This window comes from Durio zibethinus, chromosome 19 (assembly GCF_047325235.1).
Source record: "Durio zibethinus cultivar Kanyao isolate XHJ-2024 chromosome 19, ASM4732523v1, whole genome shotgun sequence".
Taxonomy (NCBI): Eukaryota; Viridiplantae; Streptophyta; class Magnoliopsida; order Malvales; family Malvaceae; genus Durio; species Durio zibethinus.
Genome location: NC_143180.1, coordinates 22,950,540 through 22,968,150, shown reverse-complemented (window position 1 = coordinate 22,968,150; position 17,611 = coordinate 22,950,540). Strand labels below are relative to the sequence as shown.

The following is a 17,611-nucleotide window of genomic DNA, read 5'->3' as shown; positions in this document are numbered from 1 at the left end:
ACATATCTCAACACTCTTTTTGCAGCCTTAAAATGTAACTCACTAGGATTTTGCATGAACCTAGAGAGTAAATTTGTAGCATACATGATGTCTGGCCTTGTTGCTGTCAAATACAATAAGCAACCAACCAAGCTTCTATAAATAGAACCATCAACTTTGTTAGCTCCATCTTCCTTAATAAGTTTCTCATTTTGAGCTAAAGGAGTGTTGACTAGTTTGCAATTTTCCATCCTAAACTTATTCAAGATTTCATTTGCATATTTTCTTTGACAAATAAAGATTCATTGCTGGTCTTAATGAATCTCCATTCCAAGAAAGTAAGACATTTCTCCCATATCTGTCATCTCAAAAATTTCCTGCATTTGGAGCTTAAAATCCTCCACAAGAGCAGATTTGCTACCTGTCACCAAAAGATCATCAACATACAAAGAAACAATCAACAGATCATTACTGTTAAAAACTTTAATGTACAATGTTGCTTCATTGAGGCTTTTCTTGAATCCTAACTTCAGTAAATAATCATCAATTCTGGAATTCCACACTCTTGGAGCTTATTTTAATCCATACAAAGCCTTCTTGAGTAGATAGACTTTGCCTTCATGTCCCTTGGCAACAAAACCATTAGGTTGTTCAATGTAAATCTCCTCCTCAAGATAACCATTCAAGAAGGCAGATTTGACATCAAGTTGGTATATTTTCCAACTTTGCTGAGTTGCTAAGGCTAATAGCAGCCTTATGGTGTCCAACCTTGCAACTAGAGCAAATGTCTCTGAAAAATCAACACCAAGCTACTGGAAATAGCCTTTAGCTACCAATCTAGCTTTAAGTTTGTTGATGGAACCATCAGCATTCAACTTTGTTCTGAAAATCCATTTAACATCAATGATGTTTTTATTGCTTGGTCTGTCAACCAGCATCCATGTTTGATTTTTCTCAATCATTTGAATCTCCTCTTTCATGGCATTCCTCCACTCTGAAAATTTGACAGCTTCTTCAAAGCTTACAGGTTCAAGAATGGCAACATTTGATCTTTGATAAATATCTGTGAGTGGTCTGATTCCTCTCACTGGTTCATGATCAATGATTTTATTTTCAAACATATAATCTTCTTGATCTTGGAAACTTATCATGTCTGCAGTAGTTTGCTTGACTGATTCTCCTTTTGACTTTTCTCAATTCCAAGCAGCTTGCTCATTAAATCTCACATTTTTACTTACAATCATCTTGCCTGTAAGTGGATTGTAAGTCCTATAACCTTTGGTGATGTTGCTATAGCCCAGAAAAATACATATTTTTGCTTTTTGATCAAGCTTGTCCCTTTTGATATCAGAAACAAACACATAACAGATGCTGCCAAAAACTCTGAGGTGGTGCACTGATGGTTTGCTTCCATACCGGGCTTCGAAAGGAGTGTTTCCCTTCAAAGCTTTTGTGGGCAGCCTGTTGAGCAAGTAGACAGAGGTATTGACTGCCTCTGCCCAAAATTTCTTTGAAAGATTCTTCTCAAACAGCATGCATCTTGCCATCTCCATGATTGTTCTATTCTTCCTTTCACTGACTCCGTTTTGTTGTGGAGTGTAAGTTGCTGTCAGTTGGTGTTTAATTCCTGTAACTTCACAAAACTCATTAAATCTGTCAGATGTGTATTCAGTACCATTGTCTGACCTTATGATCTTGATTTTGCAGCCATTTTGATTCTCAATCCAAGCCTTAAACTTCCAAAATACATTTGCAACTTTAGACTTTTGTTTCATGAAGTAAATCTAACACATTCTGGTAAAATCATCTATAAAAGCAATGAAATATCTACTGTCATTCAAGGATAAGGTTCTCATAGGACCACAAACATTAGTATGAACAAGTTGTAGTTTTTCATTTGCCCTCCATGCTTTGTTAATTGCAAATGGCAACTTACTTTGTTTTTCTAACTGACAGACTTCACACACTCAAGCACTGACTTCAACAGTAGGTATGTTTAATACAAGATCATTTTTATGCATGAAATTCAATGCATTGTAGTTGAAATGTCCCATCTTTTTATGCCATAAAGAAGATTCATCATGTGAAGTAGCATATGCAGAGGAGTTTGCTTCATGCCAATTCAAGGAAAAAAATTTTCCTTTCATATTAACAGTAAAGAGTTCATGGCCAGTGGGATCATGAATTATGCATGCCTTGTCTTTGAAAACTAAAGAGTAGTTATTTTCTAGCAACTGTCCTACGCTTAATAGTTTTGATCTATTTTAGGCATAAATAACACATCTGAAATGAGTTTGGTACCTATTGGTGTCTCAACTATCACTACTTATTTTCTTTTGACTTCTATGAAATCACCATTACCTATTCTGACTTTAGAGGTGCAGGTCTTGTCTAGTTCTTTGAACATGTTGATATCAGATGCCATATGATGTTTGCAGCCACTGTCAATAAGCCATGCACTTGAGGAGGTTCTAGTTCCATAGCAAGTTGCAACAAAAACTTGCTCTTCTAGCTGTTGTTGATTGTCAGCAACTTTGGCTTGTTGATCTGGCTACTGCTGTTTTTTATTTTTACATACCTTCTCTATGTGACCAAGTTGCTTACAGTACCTACATTGTATGTCAGGTTTGTACCAGTAATATTTCTCCAAGTTAGTGGTCTTTTTGCAGTGAGAGCAAGGTGGGAACTTTCCTTTCTTTTCACTGTTTCTAGAACCTTTGTTTCTTTGATCTCCTTATTTTCTGCCTTTGCTTTTTATTTGCATCTTGCCTTTCTCCTTGGCTATAAAAGCACCTTCTGTTGAATCCTCTTGTCTGATAGCCCTTCTTTGCTCTTGAGCTTGTAAAGCATTGAACAATTCTACTGGAGTTATCTTGGTCAGGTTCTTGGAGTCTTCAAGGGATGAGATTTTTGACTCAAACCTCTCTGGTAAGCTGACAAGAACCTTCTCTACAATTCTTTTGTCTGACAGCTCCTCACCAAGTAATCTAATCTTGTTTACTATCTTCATGAGTCTGTCATTGTACTACTTTAAATTTTTAGACTCCTTCATCTTTAAGACTTCAAACTCTCTTCTAAGATTCAACACTTGCATTTGTCTTATCTTGTCACTGCCTTGAAACTCTTATATAAGCACATCCCAAGCTTGTTTTGCAGTTTCACAAGTCATGATTCTAATGAATATGTCATCAGAAACTGAAGACTCTATACAGCTTTTAGCCTTGTACCTCTTTGCTTTTTCTTCACTATAATTTTTCATTTGAATTACTGTTGGATTTGTAGGAAGTTGTGGTGGTTCCTTCTCATTTTCCACCACTTTTCACAAATCAAAAGCACTCAAATAAGTCTTCATTTTGATAGTCCATATCTAGTAGTTCTCACCAGAAAAAATAGGAGGTGGAGGTATGGAGCAATTGCTTGAGGCCATTTAAGGTTGACAAAAGCTGGCTGGTAAGTGTTTGATAGCTTTTCACTCAATTTTTTGGAACTCACAGGTCCTCTAAGACCTTAAAGAATGCTCTGATACCAATTGAAGGATTTAGAGCAGAGGAAGAACAAAAAAAAGAAGAAACTAATCTGTCACTTAAAGTAAATTGGCTCTGCAGATCATGAGCTTCATTTCATTAATATATAGGCTTTAACATACAAAAGTTTGTTTAACTACTACAAGAGTTGTTTGCCTAACAGTATGGATCACCATGCACAGATCCATCATGTTACCTAAACTGATCAGATGACAAAACCTATTACAAAAGTGCCAGTAGAAATGCCATACCTTGTTGCTTCAACCACTAACACACTAACAAAGTTTATACTCCAATTTAACTCTATATTATCAAGGCCAAACAAGCTAGATAGCTTAGCTTCCCATGCACATTGAGGTTCATCCAGATTCTACAATTTAGAGATAAAAAGCTGACCTTTGAGTTCTGATAAATTTTGTATTTCTCTTATATTCAATCCATCGCCTCATCCCACAATAAAATTAGACAATGCTCAAACATTAGTTAGCCTACCAACTCCATTTGGCATTTTTTTTATTAAATATGCACCAGTAATATCGAGATAATATAGGTTGACCAAATTTCCTATTTCTGAGGGCAACTTCTCAATATGCTCACTAAACCTTAATAATAGAGTCTATAAATTATGCAGGGCACATAATGAATCAGGTAAACTTCTAATTGTAGTAAAGGAGAAATTCAAATAGCGCAGATGTTTCAAATTTCCAAAAGAGTATGGAATTTTTGTAATGTGGTACCTTTGCAAAGAGAGTGCCCCCTATGTCAACTTCGACAGCAGATCAACAACAACATTTACTCAAATAGCAAGTCTCTTCCAACATCAGTGTAAATGGTAAGAAGGTTCGTAGACTTGTTGAATAAATTGATACCATCACACTGGCCAGCAATATAAGATGAGTGGTGAACAAGTCTTGGATATTTCATTTGTTCATTTCCCTCCATTCTGAAACATATTTTTCCAGCAACTGATTGAGCTAGATCATTAATAAGGTCATGCATTACGAAATGAGATTTCTTCCTTCCAAATACTTGGAAAAATGACCTTGATACAAGTTCCTTAAAGTACTTGCGACCCAAATCTTCAATCTGTGCAGTGTTTGCTTCATTTAGGAAACCTTCTGCCATCCATAGTAGGATTATTTCTTGCTCCGTAAATTCATAATCTTTGGGGATTATAGAGCAATAAGGAAAGCATTGTTTCAGTTATGGAGAAAGATGATAGTAACTCAACCATAGAGCTGGAGTGATGCCACTCTTTTCTTTAAGTAAATTCCAAATCTCACTCTCTAGTATGTTTTTCCATGCACCGTGATCCATCCTACCGCACAATAATGCTCCAATACATATATGTTGGACACCACTTAAGCCCAAAAGCTGAAGTCATTAGGTTCTTGAATCTTTTGTGTATATATAGGGCATCTCATTCAAATTTTTTAGTGATGTGGGATTCTTTACTCACATGTGAACCTTATCCCAACAATCTCCCCCATTCACTTGTGAATTCTAATCAAGTCCCACCTCGGCTCTCCTGTGTAAGTAAATCCTACTAACACCTCCTTTGGGCCAGGCAACCTCTGCACTTTTAGGCCAAACCACAGCACTCAATCTTTCCACCTAGGTTGTCTCAATGCTCCTTTAAGCTTGCACTCCAGGTTAACTCAATACATCGGCTACTTGGGTGTTTTACTTCTGTATATTATCATATACTCGCTGCATCCAAGTCGAACCTTTTAATATCGACATTCGAGCACATGGAGTTGATGGACATGACCAACCTCCAATCTGCCAACAATCTCTTTCCTAACAACACCACTAGAACTTGAACCCGTAACCTTGACTCTGATACCACTTGTTGGGAGATAAGTTACAATTAGAACTCATAGGAGTACACCAAAAAGCCAATGCATATATGTTAGACACCACTTGAGCCCAAAAACGTGTATGTATGGACCCTTTATTGTGCTCCCATGGGCTCCAAATGTGGCTTATCTCCCATCAACTTCCTCACAATCTGTAACCCAATTTCTTTCAAGTCTAGATGATCACTAAAATCTCTTGCTCCTAATGCATGCTGAGCAAACATACGAAGAGAATCATCATCTAATAACTTTGCAATGAAAAATCTGAAACAGTTTTCACAATTGATGAAACATTGCAACTACGTGATGTTATAAGTATTTTGCTTCCTACCGCCCCTGCATCAAAAGGGGATTGCAGCTTGGTCCAATCTTCGTGGCTTTCATTCCAGATATCATCCAAGACAATAAAAAATTTCTTTCTAGATAGTTTTTCCTTCAAGTTGGCTTGAAGCAAATTCAAATCATTCAACTGATCACATGGCTCATGAGTGATTGATTGAAGGATCGTTTTTGTTATCTTAACGACATCAAATTCCTGAGAAACGCATATCCATGCTCAGCTTGCTTACAATGATCGCAGCATAAGAGCTCATTTTGATATCCAAGCTTGGATATCAACATGAGCTCTTATGTTGCAATCATTGTAAGCAAGCTGAGCATGTATTGTAACACCCTTAATCCCACATTGAAAGAATGCGTGGATAAGGAATAATACATATGTAGAGGCTTAAACCTAAAACCTGTGAGGCATCTTTTGTGGGATAAAACCGTGAGACCGTTAGATCAAAGTGGACAATACCTCTAGAATCCTAACATCTGGTGTAATCTTGGTCCTGTGATTAGACTTCCCTTAACAGGGATAACAAGGTAGGGAGATTGTAAGACTTTCAAATCAAAGCGAGCAATATCTCGTAGGTTGGATGCGGATCTCCACAAGTATTGTCTTGCCAATTCCTCCCATTCCAAAAATGGGAATCACTAAAACTCCACCATCAATATCCTCCCTCAAAACCAAATTTAGTATTGATCTCCGTGTCTTTTCCTCTACCATATACTTCAGTTTCATTCACCAAAGACGTACTAGGCAGCCTATTTGGTATATCTATCGTCTTTGGTTCTCCAATGCTGATCAATTGCAAGTTACTCTTTCTTGTTTCTAACTGTTTCAACCTTTTGGAGATATGTTTTATCTTGGACATCATCTTATTGTTAAACATGATAGCCTTGGGATGTAAACTACTGCAGAAAGTACGAATAAGCTTTTGCACCTTACTTGTGCGGCTTGGCATTCAATACTGTTCATCAATTTGCATCCCACAGCATCAGTTGCAAACTCGTCCAAGATGTCATCCACGTCGTAGTCCAAGTCTTGGAGGTCAGCCAACCAGATCTTCACCTGTTGCTCTATCATTTGTCTGTTCTCTGCATCAGCAAGCACTGCATTTATATTCTTCAATGTGAATTCGCATTTCTCAATTTCCTTGTGAACCTGCTTTTCACTAGCAAGCTTGAAGCCAAAAGAGCTGAATTTATTATACAGCGCCCCAAAGAGAGCAGATAAAGCAGCTTCTCCAATACCAGACATGATCAATAACTTTTAAGGAAAATCGAAGAGTTGGAATTGAACAGAAGGAAAAGAGTAGCAATTAGTTTTCTGAAAGCTGAAGAGTTTAGGCAGTGTTTGGTAATGATGAAAATGAAGCAAAAATTAGCAATATATTTCTTGTTTTAGAGCTCGAGATGGAAAAAGAGAGACAGAGCTGGCCAGATGGTTTTATTGTTTTTAGTCTCCTAATTTTGCAATATGAACAGAGCTAGGTCCAAACGGTTTTTGGGGTCCTAAGTTAGGACTCCTAACAGAGTTTCTATCATTCTCTCGGTGCTGGCAGAGCCAATAACTACACAATTGCTTGGATTCGGATCACCAGATCTAAAACAAGAAATATGGTGATAGTGACATGTAATGGTGAAATTGAATACTGTGCTGAGACTATATAACAAATATGCCCCAAAATGCTGTGAGAATTTACTCCCAGATTCCATAAGTCTTTGTGCCAATGAAAGTTAATGGGAGAAGATTACATATTTCCCCAATACCAGTCATGATCAAGTACCGGACAATGTGAGAAAATTGTAACGAAAAAAAGTAATAACATTAGCAATTCACCAGGGTGATGAGTTTATATATCTCACAAATCATAAAAAAGTTGGTACTAAGCTTGGAATTTTTTTTTTTTTTTTTTTGGATAAAGGCATTTTATTCATCCAAAAGAAACAGTCTGCAACAGAGTAACATGTTGCAAAACATCAAACATTACAACAACAATCATCAAAACATCAAGAAAACAGAACTTAACAAGTACAGGTAGAAGTCGAACCGAGAAACGAAGGCAGCATAAGCAGCATAGTCCTTTGAGCTCTACTCTTACACGAGAAACACAATGCAATCTGACTACTGCATATTCAAAGAACCAGACAAGCACAATTCCAATTTCTTTTTGGAATTACGAGTCTGTTTGAAATTTGAATGACGGTTAAGTGAAAGCTAGAGAGGAAGCCCAAGATGTTTTTGTATGAAGCTATAGGATCTTTCTTGGTAACTCAATCGTTTGGAGATGATTTGGGGATGATTTGTTTTCCTTTTTGCAGATTCCTAAGAGATGCTTTGATTGATGTGCTCAATTTTGGATGCCTAACTTTATTTGCTTTGGGTGGAGAATTGTTTCTTCTAAATCTTGATTAGCAAAAGATAACTTGTCTTGGTTTTGGGAGATGTTGGCAGTTCCAGTTCCTTGGTCCACAAGGGTTGCAGGTTTATTATTTTTTGAGTGATGATTCTTATGTTTTTATCAGTGTTGGGATTTTTGTTTGCTTTTTTTGTTTTCTGATCTTTTAATTGGGTTTTCAGAGTTCTTTTTTTCTTGTTTTCGCTGATTTAGTTTTCATAGTTCTTTTGTTCACTGATTTATCTAACCAATATTTGTAACCAAAAAAACTTTTTTTTTTTAAAAAAAAAGGAAAGCGAGACACCAAATTTTACGTGGAAAACCTCGGAGGAAAACCCCAGAGGAAAAACCACGGGACAATTGTCCAGCCAAATGTTCCACTATTCAAGCTAATGGGATTACACAAGTCTTGTCAAAGTTTAACTTACAGTCATCACCTGTGTGATAAAAAGAACAATCTGACCAAAAGTGAACTCTTCGTGGAGACAAATCAAGCAGTCACAAACACCATAACAATGTCTGATTGTTCATTCAAAGATGGTATCCCCTTCCCATCCTTTTTTGGGTTATCCACCCATTTACAAACATCCATAAGCTATGCAGGTGTCAAGCAACGAAGTCTTCCAAAGTGGCCACGTCTCCCCAATATCATCACTTGTTTTGGAAGAAAGGGTCAAGAGATCCCACCAATGCCGAAACATACGAGTTGTAACCAGGAAGATTAAAAGTTGCTTCCAAAGTTCTGATATGTAGCAGGCCCACCATAACGATGAAATCAGTTCGATAATGCTGCCGGAAGAATTTCCTGTCATTGAATCCTGAGAGAGCTTTAGAATGCATGAGTTTTGTTATCCTGTCATACAAGGCCGCCAAAACATCATATTGTTTAGCCGAGTAACAAAAACTTTAACACAGTAATTCTCAAAGACTTGTAAAATTGTGAACCTAGGATACAGGTTAGATACTGTGGTGATCTTGATTCTAAATCAAATTTTTATGAAACAAGACATTACCATATAGTTACCTGGCTTCCGTTGGAAATGCATTTCTTCCACAAAATCTTTACCACATAACTCGAAAGTTGGTATTGAAAGTATCCACACAACCACTGTTTCAGCAGGGGACAGTCACCAATATTTAGCAACGAATTCAAGAAACCAGCTCTGCTCGAGAAGAGCTGAACAAAGGGGGAACGAAAGCAGGGCAACATTATTCCTATTTCTTGTAGAAAAGATACTACATTCTTCCCAACATTCTTCAGCACCATTTGAGGTGGCTGAGCAGAGTCCTTGCTCAAACAGCTCGTAAATGGTGCAGAATTCCTTTCCTGGGAGAAACTTTGAATTTTACAAACCATTCAATACCATACAAAAGACATGGTACAAAATCGAATAAAGATCACTTCAAGAACAGTCAAAACAATATAGAACCAAAGAAATAAGCTATAACTTGTTGGCAAGCATCATCAATTAATCAAAACAAAGAAAGCATTGAATTTCCTTAGAAAAGTCATACCAGAAAAAAAATCTGTAAGAACCACGAAACAGTGCCAGAATATCAAAGTTGTGCTCTTTTTCCTTCTTTTCCAGTTTCTTTTTCCTCCCTGCTTCACTGTACAATCAATTTCTAGAATCAGTTCCAGTCGAGAGAAAAAGTTTAAAACTTCTTTTTAAACAACATACATAAATTGAAAAATAAAAGACAATGATTAATGCGAACAAACTTGATTTATCAAATGTGATAGCATGTTGACACATTCTTAATAGAAAATTATCTTCATTTTAATTAACAATAAATATTTTATGAAAAATGATATTAGTTTTAAAGCACCTGGCTTCCAACATCAAGAATGCATCAGGAGTCAGGACCATCTCTCACATAGTACTCCACAAAATTATTTGAAAGCTAGTAATGAAGATAATTAATAGCTTGATGCATAATACCAAGAAAGTGACAATATAAGATAATAATGGTAAAAATTTACTTAACTTTTGAAAGTAAAAATATGTAATGATTCTATTCGCAAAAGAGAATAGATTATAATGATAAAGAAGATTTTCTAGTAGGCATACCTACAATGAACAAGAGGATAAAAGTTTGAGAACTCACATTTTTTCGGTCCGGAGATTTTGAAAGCCTTTGGATAGAAATCCCTCTTCTAATATCAATCCTGTCTCCTCTTGTAGAAACAAGACAAGGCCACATCCAACAATCTATCAACACCATTAGAGACTTGTCTATAAAACCCTCTTCTAGGGTTAAACATCTGGAAAAAAGCTAGAAATTTACAACTCATTTAATACAATACAAAATGAGAAGAAAGATTAATTGAAACAAACAAGTGATCACTTCAAAAACATACAGAATACATAAACCAAAGATTATAGATTTTAGGCAATCAATACTTAATTACAATAAAGAATGAAATCAACAGAGTTGATATTAAGTTAAAATCAATTAAAATAGTAATTAATTCTATATTAAAATCAAAGATGATCTAATTCTACCGCTTAATTAGGAAATGGATTTATCACATGGATTTACTAGTATGAAGAAAAAACTAAAATATTTGACAATTGAATACAAGAAAATTCACTGTTCGCTCGGGTCATTTTTTAGTAGATATATTTGTATATTAAGAAAAGAAAAAGAAAAAAATCAGTTAAAATAGTAATTAAGTCCAAATTAAAATACCTGAGTCCTTCATACATGCTCTAATTATTCTTCCACCTTGATCATTGGAATTCACCGTCAATGTAAACACATGGTATGTGAGCAATGTTGGACCATAGTTTTCCTTTGTCCCTTCTGTACCTTTTCTTCAGCACTGGACAACTATAAATATGTAGATCCAAAAGGGAGGGAAGCATTTCCTTTCTGGGAAGGGATTTGAGCTTTGGGCATTCCTCGATGCTCAAATATTGAAGAGAGGTGAGGTTTTGAAAGCCTTTGGAGGATAGCTTTCTTAGATTTTCGAAATATCTGATTTCAAGACTGGCGAGAGAAGGAGGCAGCTTCATATTCATTCCCATCTTCACACGTGGAAACGACACGACATCTATCAAATCACTACCAACAATGCTAAGTTCTTTAAGAGAGGTGAGTCTATGCAATCCCCACTCCATTACCGCCTTACTAAAATTGGGATCCTCTATGGCAAGTGACGTCAGGTTGGTAGGCAAACCTGCTTCTCCGATTGATTTCGTCATTGGACAATCACTTATCGACAACTCCTGAAGAGAGTAGAAGTTGGGCAGAACTTCAAGTTTATCACATCCAGAGAGATGTACAGATTTGAGGTTATAGGCAGGGGAACCACTTTCTGGGAAACAATCCAGATTTGAACAACTTTGGAGGTGAATTCTCTGAAGACAGCTCAGCCTGTCCAGTCCTTGGGGTAAATAATTAATATTTGTACAATCGACGAGCTCAATAGATTCAAGACAAATATTATCCCCAATTTCATGCGCTACATAATCAAGCTCTGGGCAGCAGATTGTCAAAGATTTAAGCCTCACAGGTAACTTACCGCTTGATGATAATGATTTTAGAGCTCCACAATGGTTGACTCTAAGATATTCAAGGAGAGATGTGCTGCTGAAATTGATATCCTCTCTGTCATCCAGTAAACATTCCAAATTATCACAACCGTAGATCTCCAAATTTTTAAGAGTTGGAGGCAAGTTATCTGTCAAAAGTGAAACCAATTTTGGGCACCCCCCAAGATTTAACGTTCTAAGACATGAGAGGTTCTGCATGGTAGCTGATAACTTCTCTAAGCCTTCACAAATTTGTAATGTCAAATGTTCAATGTTGCAGGGTATGTCTAATTGCGAAAGCTCTGCTTGTTCCTCCTCCTTCGCAGCCCCTATAGACACAATTTGCGGACAAAATTGAATCGCTAAATTACGAAGAGATCTCAAAGATGCCAACCACCCCCACTTTGTTTGCCATAAAGAAGCTAGCTCCTCACAACAACCACGGATAGTGAGATATTCCACTTTCATCGACTCTAACATCATCATTTCTTTTGTTACACGTTCAAACTTTGCAATGTCCAAAAGAAAGATTTTTTTCACTGACCAAAGATCACTGGAACTCTCGACTGCTACTTCCTTGCATCGAAAAATTTTTAATTCATATAGCTTTGGAAGATTTGAAATTGAAACTACCAATTCTGGGCAATTCAAAATTACAAGTTTCTCCAAAGATCGAAGGCTGTCGGGCAAAGTTCTAACCAATTTAGGACAATTTGTAATGAAGAGGGTTTGGAGGCAACTGAATTTTCTACCTTCTTCAACAACTTCACAAGGCTCCCACTCTTCCCATTCTGGCATATCATGAAAATGTAATGTCTCTAACAATGGAAATACATTTGGGCAATTGTCTCCATAGAATTCCTTGCCAACACTAATCACACTGCTCATCCCCTTGATGTAAAGATGTTTTAAAAACGGTAGCTTTCCAACTGCGGGTAATAATGCACAATTTCGACAATCTTCAAACTCTAAATATCGCAACTTTCGAAATGAAGGATCCCCTATCCAAATAGGAAGCAATATGCCAGCACAATGCTTGATGGCAAGCTCTTTAATATCTTTATGAGGTTGGAGCAACTTCAACACTTTTGTCTCAACTTCTTTCTTTCTTAAATCCTCATTGAAGTCTTCACTCCATTTCAACTCTAAATAATCGAGGCCAGACTTGCTAGAAAGCTTAGCATCATGTACATATTCTGCTTCATCCACGTTATGCAATTCAGAAATACAAAGCTGACCTTTGAGATTTGATAAATTCTGCATCTCTCTTATATTTAGTCCATCTGCTTGACCGATAATAAAATCAGACAATGCTCGGAGATTTGTTAATTCACCAATTCCACTTGGCATTTCCTTTATAGAAACTGCACCATTAATATCTAGATGGCATAGGTTTTTCAAAATTCCTATTTTTGAGGGCAATTTCTCCAGCTTCTTACAAAATCTTAACAAAAGAGTCTCTAAATTGTAAAGGGTACATAAAGAATCAGGTAAACTTCGAATACCAGTATAAGAGAAATCTAGATAACGTAGATGTTTCAAGATTCTAATAAAATCTGGTATTTCGGAGATGTGGTACCTTTTCAAAGAGAGCACCCTCAAGCATTTCAATCTCGGCAGTAAATCATCGAGAACGTTATCGCTTAAGAAGCACTTAGCATACTGCAACGGCATCATTGTGTCAAATGGCAAGAAGGTCCGTAGAGACTTTGCTTCAAAAAAGGTCTCAAACTTTTTGATTCCGTCATACTCACCGATGACATAAGAAGAGTGACGAGTGCGACTTGGGTTCTTCATTCCCTCATTTCTCTCCCTTTTAAAATATGTTTCTTCTGCAACGAACTGAGCCAGATCGTTAATCAGGTCATGCATTACAAACAAAGATTGAGCCCTGCCAGATGCTTGAAAAAATGACCTTGACACCAATTCTTCAAAGCACTCCCTACCCAGATCTTCAATTCTCCTTTCAGTGTTTGCTCCATTTAGAAAACCTTCTGCCATCCATAATTGGACTGTTTCTTCCACGCTAAATTCATAATCTTTAGGAAATAGAGAGCAATAAGCAAAACATTGCTTTAATTGTGAAGAAAGAGAATAGTAACTCAACAAAAGAGCTGGAACTATGTTAGTTTTCTCTTCAGATAGCTTCCAAATATCACTCTTTAATATCACTTTCCATGCATCATGATTCACCCTAGTGCGCAATAGCCCTGCAATGGTTATAATTGCCAAAGGCAAGCGACCACACTTTTTCACAATCTTCAAGCCGATCTCTTCCAGGTCTGGATGCTCAGTAAAGTCCCCTCTGTCTAATGCATGACAAGCAAGTACAGAGAGAGAATCTTCATTTGATAAGTATTGCAACGAGTAATCTGCAGTAGTTCTCATAATGGATGAAACATTGGAACTACGTGTTGTAACAATTATTTTGCTTCCTGGGACCCCTGCATCGAAAGGGGGTCGAAGCTCCAACCACGCACTGTATTTCTCGTTCCAAACATCATCCAAAACAAGCAAGAATTTCTTTCTGGATAGCTTCTCCTTCAGTTTGACTTGAAGCAAATTGAACTCCTTTTCATCGCAAGGCTCAGAAGTGACCGATTGTAGAACTGCTTTTGTTATCTTAACGACATCAAATTCATCTGAAATACATACCCATGATGTAAGATCAAAATGATCTTTTATGCTGTCGTCATTGTAAACAAGCTGAGCAAGGGTTGTTTTTCCAATTCCTCCCATGCCAACTATGGGAATCACAGAAACTCCACCATCACCACCATCGTTGCTCAAAACCAAATCAAGTATCTCCTGCTTCTCTTTGTTTCTGCCACGTACATAAGTTTCATTCACCAAAGAAGTGCTTGGCGGCCTCCTTGGGATTGTCATAGACATTCCAACACTGATCTCCGTTAGCTGCAAGTTACTCTTTTGTGTTGCTAAACCTTCCAATCTTCTAGTAATCTCTTTGATCTTGGACATCATCTTATAATTAAACATGATGGAACTTGGTTGTAAACCAGTAGGCCTAACCTTTGGTACCATACTGGTGCTGGCTTGATGTTCTTTCACCAACTTGCGCCCCAAAGCTTCAGTGGCAAACTCGTCCAAGATGTCATCCAAGTCGTAAGCCAAGTCTTTGAGGTCAGCCAGCCACATCTTCACAGCATCACTCCGCACTTGCTTCCACTCTGCATCAGCAAGCACTGCATGGATATTCTTCAATGTCTGCTTCCATTTCTCAATCTCCTTTCGAACCCTTTTGTCAGTGATAAACTCGAACTCGGAAGAGGTAAACTTTGCAAACAAGGCCTCAAAGAAAGCAGATAGAGCAGCCTCTCCAATGAAAGCCATTATGAATAGCTTTGACAAAGGAATTATGAGAATAATTGAAGTAAAGAGAAAATCAGAGAGTAGGAATTGAAGAAGAGGAAAAAGGCTTGCAGCGTTTTTTAAGAAAGCTGAAGAGTTTGAGAAGTACCTGTGAGTCTTCCTTTTGGGTCTAATAGTCCTGGGCTGCTGGTAATTTTCTTGTATATATTTGCGTTGGATTCTCATTCACAGGGTCACCACTTAAAGGAAAATGCAATAACCTTCTCAGCTCAAGATGACATTCACTGGAAAGTACTGAGTGGTGGGTCCATTAGGTTGGTTTGGGGTCTCCATTTCCAGGTTTCCTATTCTTTTTCAAGGAGTTCTTTAATTGAAGTGAAGACAAATGAATAGAGGTTGGTCCACACGGCTTCTGGGGACTTGGGTGAGGTGTCCTAACCACGGATTGTAACGTAAAATTAATAAAGGAGAAGTTAGCATAGCGTTATTTCTACATACTTTCTGGTGTTCAACACTCATTGGCTCTTACAAACTGCCCAACTTGACTTTTATCAACAGTTTCATAATGTGCTTCCACTGTTACTGTGTTACAACAAGAGACAAGAAATACGGTAATTCAGCAATTCTAATTTCATTTCCCTCTTTGAGCAAAGTAAATACAAAATTTGATAGATGATATGAAGCAGGATACCAAATTTTACATGAAAAACCCCTAAGTCAATGGGAAAAACCAAGGGAATTCAATCCGTTCAATCTTCCACCACTCAAAATAATGGGATTAGGCAAGTCTTGTATGGAGGATATTGCAAGTTCTTGCATAACATACAGTTATCACTTAATAAAAGTGTGCTAACAAGAGCACTCTGAACAAAAGTGATCTGTTTGTGGAGATAAATCAAGCAGTCACAAAGGTGCCTCTTGCTCATCCTTTTTTTTTCAATTATCCACTCCACTCGTTTACAGACATCCATTTCACTTTTGGAGGGTTACAATTTCTCACGCTAGTCTTCCAATCTGGCCATGTTTTCCAAGGGGCTCCCCAATATAATCGCTTGTTTTGGAAGAAAGGATCAAGAGATCCATTAATGCCCAAACATACAACATAAAGAGTCAAATGAAAGCAATAGCCTTTTTATTGAGAAGAGAGTCGGGTTTCAAGCCTGCTCATGCTCTGATGCCAAGAAGCTTGTCTTAAAGTGCACTTCGATTGATGCTTGTTTTAATTCTTAGATTAAGCTTCACTGAATCAGGTTGATTGCAAAGAAAAAGTTAAAATTGGAGATTGGTCACAAGAATTGGTGTAAATAATTAGCTATAAGTTGTTCTTTAGCTTAGATTTGCCATACAATGATAATCATCATTGATATTCTAAATTTCATGGCTAACATATAATCATCACCTTAATTATAAAATGCTCTAACAGGAACAATCTCAACGAAAGTGAACTGTTCGTGAAGACGAATCAAGTAGTTACAAACACCATAACCATGTTTGATTGTTCATTGAAAGATGCTTTCCTCATCCGTTTCTACTAATGCATCCATGTTCAAACACTGGTGTAGGTTACAATTTCTCAAGCTATATGACTCTGTAGCCACCGTCATGTATTAACTAGACATTCTTGAATCGAACATCACCAACCATGCTTTTCAAGGTGCTCTATCACTTGTTTTGGAAGAAAGGATTAAGTCGTAGATCTGATTAGTGTCATGTAAAACACTAATAAATTTTATCATGTTCACACGAAAATATGATACACATCTTTTAGTTTAATTTTTTTTTATTGCAAAGGAGGACTAATGCCTTTACAAAGGGAGGGGGGGATGACGGGATCAAACTCATGTCTAGATGACTTTTAACCTGTCTCTTAATCACTAGGCTAAGAGGGGAAGTTTAATTAAATCTTATATATGATTGTTTTAAGAAAGCTGAAGAGTTTGGGAAGTATCTGTGAGTCTTCCTTTTGGGTCTAATAATCCTGGGCTGTTGGTAATTTTCTTGTATATATTCGCATTGGATTCTCATTCACAGGGTCACCACTTGAAAGAAAAAACAATACCCTTCTCAGTTCAAGGTAAATTTCACTGGGAAGTACTGAGTGGTGGGTCCATTAGGTTGGTTTGGGTCTCCATTTCCAGTTTTCCAGTTCTTTTTCAAGTTGTCCTTTAATTGAAGTGAAGGCAAATGAATAGAGATTGGTCCACAAGGTTTCTGGGGACTTGGGTGGGGTGTCCCACAGATTGTAACGTAATATTCAATAAAGGAGTGGGCATAGCATCATTTCTACGTACTTTCTTGTGTTCAACACTCATTGGTTCTTATGAACTGCCCGAACTTGACTTTTATCAACAGTTTTAGATTGTGCTTCTACTATTACTGTTTTACAACCAGAGACAACAAATGGGGCAAATTCAAACAACCAGGCAACAGCAATTCCAATTTCATTTTCCTTTTGAGCAAATTAAGTACACAATATGAAAATAGTAAAACAAATCATTAGATCATATGAAGTAGGATACTAATTTTTACATGAAAAACCCTTAGAAAATGGGAAAAATCGCGGGAATTCAATCCATTCAATCTTCCACTACTTAAAATAATGGGATTAGGCAAGTCTTGTCTAGAGGATGTTGCAATTCTTGCATAACATACAG

The 17,611-nt window shown here is 37.1% G+C and overlaps 2 protein-coding genes across 12 annotated transcripts; both read right to left on the bottom strand.

Moving 5' to 3' along the window:
* Positions 1-5,457: 5,457 nt before the first annotated feature.
* Positions 5,458-6,947, bottom strand: LOC111309399 (putative disease resistance RPP13-like protein 1). The gene is made up of 2 exons (XM_022908465.2): positions 6,631-6,947; positions 5,458-5,626 (listed from the first exon to the last, which is right to left on the bottom strand). Exons 1-2 carry the CDS (start codon positions 6,945-6,947, stop codon positions 5,458-5,460), a joined length of 486 nt encoding a protein of 161 aa, XP_022764200.2.
* Positions 6,948-8,396: 1,449 nt separating this feature from the next.
* Positions 8,397-16,539, bottom strand: LOC111309956 (putative disease resistance RPP13-like protein 1). 11 transcript variants are annotated; one of them, XM_089748814.1, is made up of 6 exons: positions 15,106-15,379; positions 10,783-14,987; positions 10,198-10,365; positions 9,604-9,699; positions 9,113-9,415; positions 8,397-8,941 (listed from the first exon to the last, which is right to left on the bottom strand). In XM_089748814.1, the coding sequence occupies exon 2, from the start codon at positions 14,976-14,978 to the stop codon at positions 10,824-10,826; it is 4,155 nt and encodes a 1,384-aa protein (XP_089604940.1). In that variant the 5' UTR covers positions 14,979-14,987; positions 15,106-15,379; the 3' UTR covers positions 8,397-8,941; positions 9,113-9,415; positions 9,604-9,699; positions 10,198-10,365; positions 10,783-10,823. The 11 variants fall into 11 exon arrangements, with proteins under 11 accessions (XP_089604940.1, XP_089604934.1, XP_089604935.1 ...); XM_089748808.1 differs by having other exon boundaries at positions 9,113-9,425; positions 10,783-16,517; XM_089748809.1 differs by having other exon boundaries at positions 10,783-16,517.
* Between the last annotated feature and the right edge of the window lie 1,072 nt (positions 16,540-17,611).